The sequence below is a fragment of the Physcomitrium patens genome, chromosome 12 (assembly GCF_059467195.1).
Source record: "Physcomitrium patens ecotype Gransden chromosome 12, ASM5946719v1, whole genome shotgun sequence".
NCBI lineage: Eukaryota > Viridiplantae > Streptophyta > Bryopsida > Funariales > Funariaceae > Physcomitrium > Physcomitrium patens.
The window spans coordinates 6,303,037-6,306,135 of record NC_143421.1 but is presented as its reverse complement, the minus strand read 5'-3'; the positions used below and the strand labels follow the sequence as shown (position 1 = coordinate 6,306,135).

The following is a 3,099-nucleotide window of genomic DNA, read 5'->3' as shown; positions in this document are numbered from 1 at the left end:
CAAATAAGGCTAGCTTGATTTTTCAACTGTGTGTTCCCTGTACTTTGACATTCAGATGAGGAAACATGGCACTGTCAACTATTTCAATCTTTTTTATAATACCAAATTTGGGTGTTTTTGGTGGAACAATTTAGTGTATGTGTAATTCCTAGTATCTAAAACAGTTCACTTGAGAGAAACAATCTTGATGGTGTATATTCCTACTCTACGAGTAATATGCTAGAAACTGGTTTTTCTTTGATTTATCAATTGGATTTGAAACTCTATCATCTCATGTCGCATTTGTTTCGCTACCTACAATCTCATAACCGACAGACTTATCTCTTCAAGTCAAAGCCAATGTCTCTGTCTCAAATCGAATCCGCAAACACATACATTACAATGATCCACATTTCTTTCAAAAGATCGACTGCTACAAAGTTACGCAATTTCATCAATTTGTATTTCTTACTTGAACGAAAATGGGAGACACTCCACACAGAACTAGAGGATCCTCAGAATACATCAACCAATTGCTTTAGAAACCTGAACTTTCACCAAGTGTTACAATGCATTTCAGATTTTAATGCTCTGTGAAACCGCACCTTAGACTAATGAAATAGCATACTTCAAGAGGTTATAATTCTACATTAGTAACCAATAAATAAGTTTCCACATATGCTACGATTGAAATAAGGTACAAATATACCACCAGTCAACAAACTTAGAACAAACACCACCGTGTAATACAACAATCATAATAGCTGGCAGATGTAAATTGGTATGGTATGAGGTCCCACTAACTAGTATTGACGTGTTCAAACTCTTCTAAAGTAATTCAATCTTATTGAGAGCAAATCCAAGTTTTCTTCTGAGGTCGATATTTTACAGGAAATATTAACAACCCCTCACAATGTGCTGTAAGGTCACGACTTAGTTTGATCCTCAAGCATCGATGCAGCGCAAAAGCACCGGGATGACCAACTCTGGAGAGCTCAATTGAGGTATGTGGCCTTCAGTTTGTAGAATCTCCATGGATGTCCACCCTCCCAAGTTGCGGCTCAAGTACTCTGCCACTTCAACTGGAACGGCCAGGTCTTTACGACTTTGAATTATATGGCAAGGCACTGTAACCTGCACACGCTTCAGCCAAAGCAGAACTGCAAACTTCAATCCTCACGTCCATCGTAAAAGTGTAATGAAATGTGATTGGAATATTGCTGCACGTGCATGGAAGAAGCAGAAGTAGAAAACTATGTAGACTGATTTGCAACTTTGAAGTTTTCTTGCCTCCGGTAGGATGCTTCGAAGATCGCTTTGGAATATGGTTTTAGAGGTGCTGAGGACAATGTCCGGCCTCATAGACAATAACGTCCGAAAGAATTCTTGCACTGCTTTGTCGTCAATGTCGCCCCCAACAGCCCCTGGTGCAAACACGGACACCCATGATTTGAAGTCGAACTTTATGTTGGCAAACAGCTGATCAAGGTCGTGCTGCTCAAAGCCTCCATAATAGTTCCTATCATTTAAGTACCTAAAATAGAAAGATCGAACTGTTACGGTCTTGTAATCCACGAAGCACTGCTCAAGCACAAGGGTATGAGACAGTTCAATGGGTGGTTTTTTAATTACAAACAGATGAAGGGGCCACTACGTTGATTGATACACTACCTTGGTGACGTCGCAAGTAGGATGAGCTTTCGAAAGATTTCGGGTCGCTGGATGGAAGCGAGACAACCTATCATCCCTGACATGGAGTGCCCCACATACACACAGCTCACAATATCTAGCTCCCTCAGAACCGCAAGCAGATCATCGGCGTGTGCCTGAAGGGAAGAGTAACTCTTAGAGCTAAAGTGCTCAGGGTCCGTAGTGCCGGCTCCCATTATATCGAACAGGACAATTTTGAGGTTATTGCTCAGCAGGGACGGCACAATATACCTCCACATGGATTGGTCTGATCCAAACCCATGGCCTAGTACCACCACTTGGTCACCGTTGCCCAAGTCTCTCACATTGTGAGAAGACAGAAACGCCTTGGAAATCACCATTTGTGGAAAAAGTAGAGATTGAAGGTTGAGAAAAAACTCGGGCTCAAATTATCACTCCTCTTTGATTTGATGATTCGATCTTACAGTTTGACCCTCCACTAACCAGATTAAGATGCTCAAAACAGTGGTTGAGATGATGAGGGGAGGGGGGGGGGGGGTTGGTCTGCATGTCGCGTCTGGAGCCGATTGATATTTGAGAATCTGTGTCATGAATAGCCACACAATCATTATTTGGAGCAATCTCAATTTTCTCTCCAGGCGCTGGGATTATGAATATGATAAAATCAACAAAAAAAACAGAGGGTGATTCATAGTACTTCCAACTGTGCGCTAACTGTGCTTTTTCGGTGTCCCTGGAGGCACCTTCGGTGTTGATTGTAAATTAATGACCTGGATCACATTCTCTGACTTCAGTTAATGCCATTGTTGATGTAGTAAAAGTTCCATGTCAAGAGAAGAAGAACAAAACCTCCAATCTTTCCAGGAACATTTCTGAAATGGCGGGCAGAACAAGTGGATTCTTTGAAACCAAATGACCATCAGGGATAACCAAGTTGTTACATCTATTTGTGAATCAGGTACTGAAAGATACGAGAAAGATTCGAAACTCTGTTATGGTAGCTTCGGAAAGGTTTTGCAATCTCAATGAACGTTCCAACTATGATTTGTCGGTCATGAACAGCATAAATTGAAGCACTATACCTTCTGAAAACCAGATACATACCACGCAACCAACACGAAAACCAACCGACGTTACCCACAGATCACGAGGCTAATGGATTTCTTTGAGAATCTATAGAACCAAGCAGAAGAATCAAGTTGTTCTGGGCTTTCCCAAGTACATTCAAGGCACGCAGAGAATCTAGAACAAGGAATCGACCACATCGCAATTCAAATGCTCGGCATCAGTGCACCTACAGTTAGAAATCATCAAACTTCCCTTCGTGGGTGACAACATAGAAGGATACCAACTACTTCTTCAGTAGCCATTTAGACACCCTGAAGTGCAAGAAATGTAACATGCTTTACACCTCTGTGACGGCAGAACTCTCTAGAGAGTGGAACGAGC

General features: G+C 41.8%; 1 protein-coding gene across 1 annotated transcript; it reads right to left on the bottom strand.

Annotated features, from left to right (window-relative positions):
- Positions 1 to 491: 491 nt before the first annotated feature.
- On the bottom strand, positions 492 to 2,188 carry LOC112289539 (karrikin insensitive 2 receptor CA). Its single transcript, XM_024534800.3, has 3 exons — positions 1,651 to 2,188; positions 1,270 to 1,513; positions 492 to 1,113 (listed from the first exon to the last, which is right to left on the bottom strand). Exons 1-3 carry the CDS (start codon positions 2,028 to 2,030, stop codon positions 925 to 927), a joined length of 813 nt encoding a protein of 270 aa, XP_024390568.1. The 5' UTR covers positions 2,031 to 2,188; the 3' UTR covers positions 492 to 924.
- Positions 2,189 to 3,099: the final 911 nt, after the last annotated feature.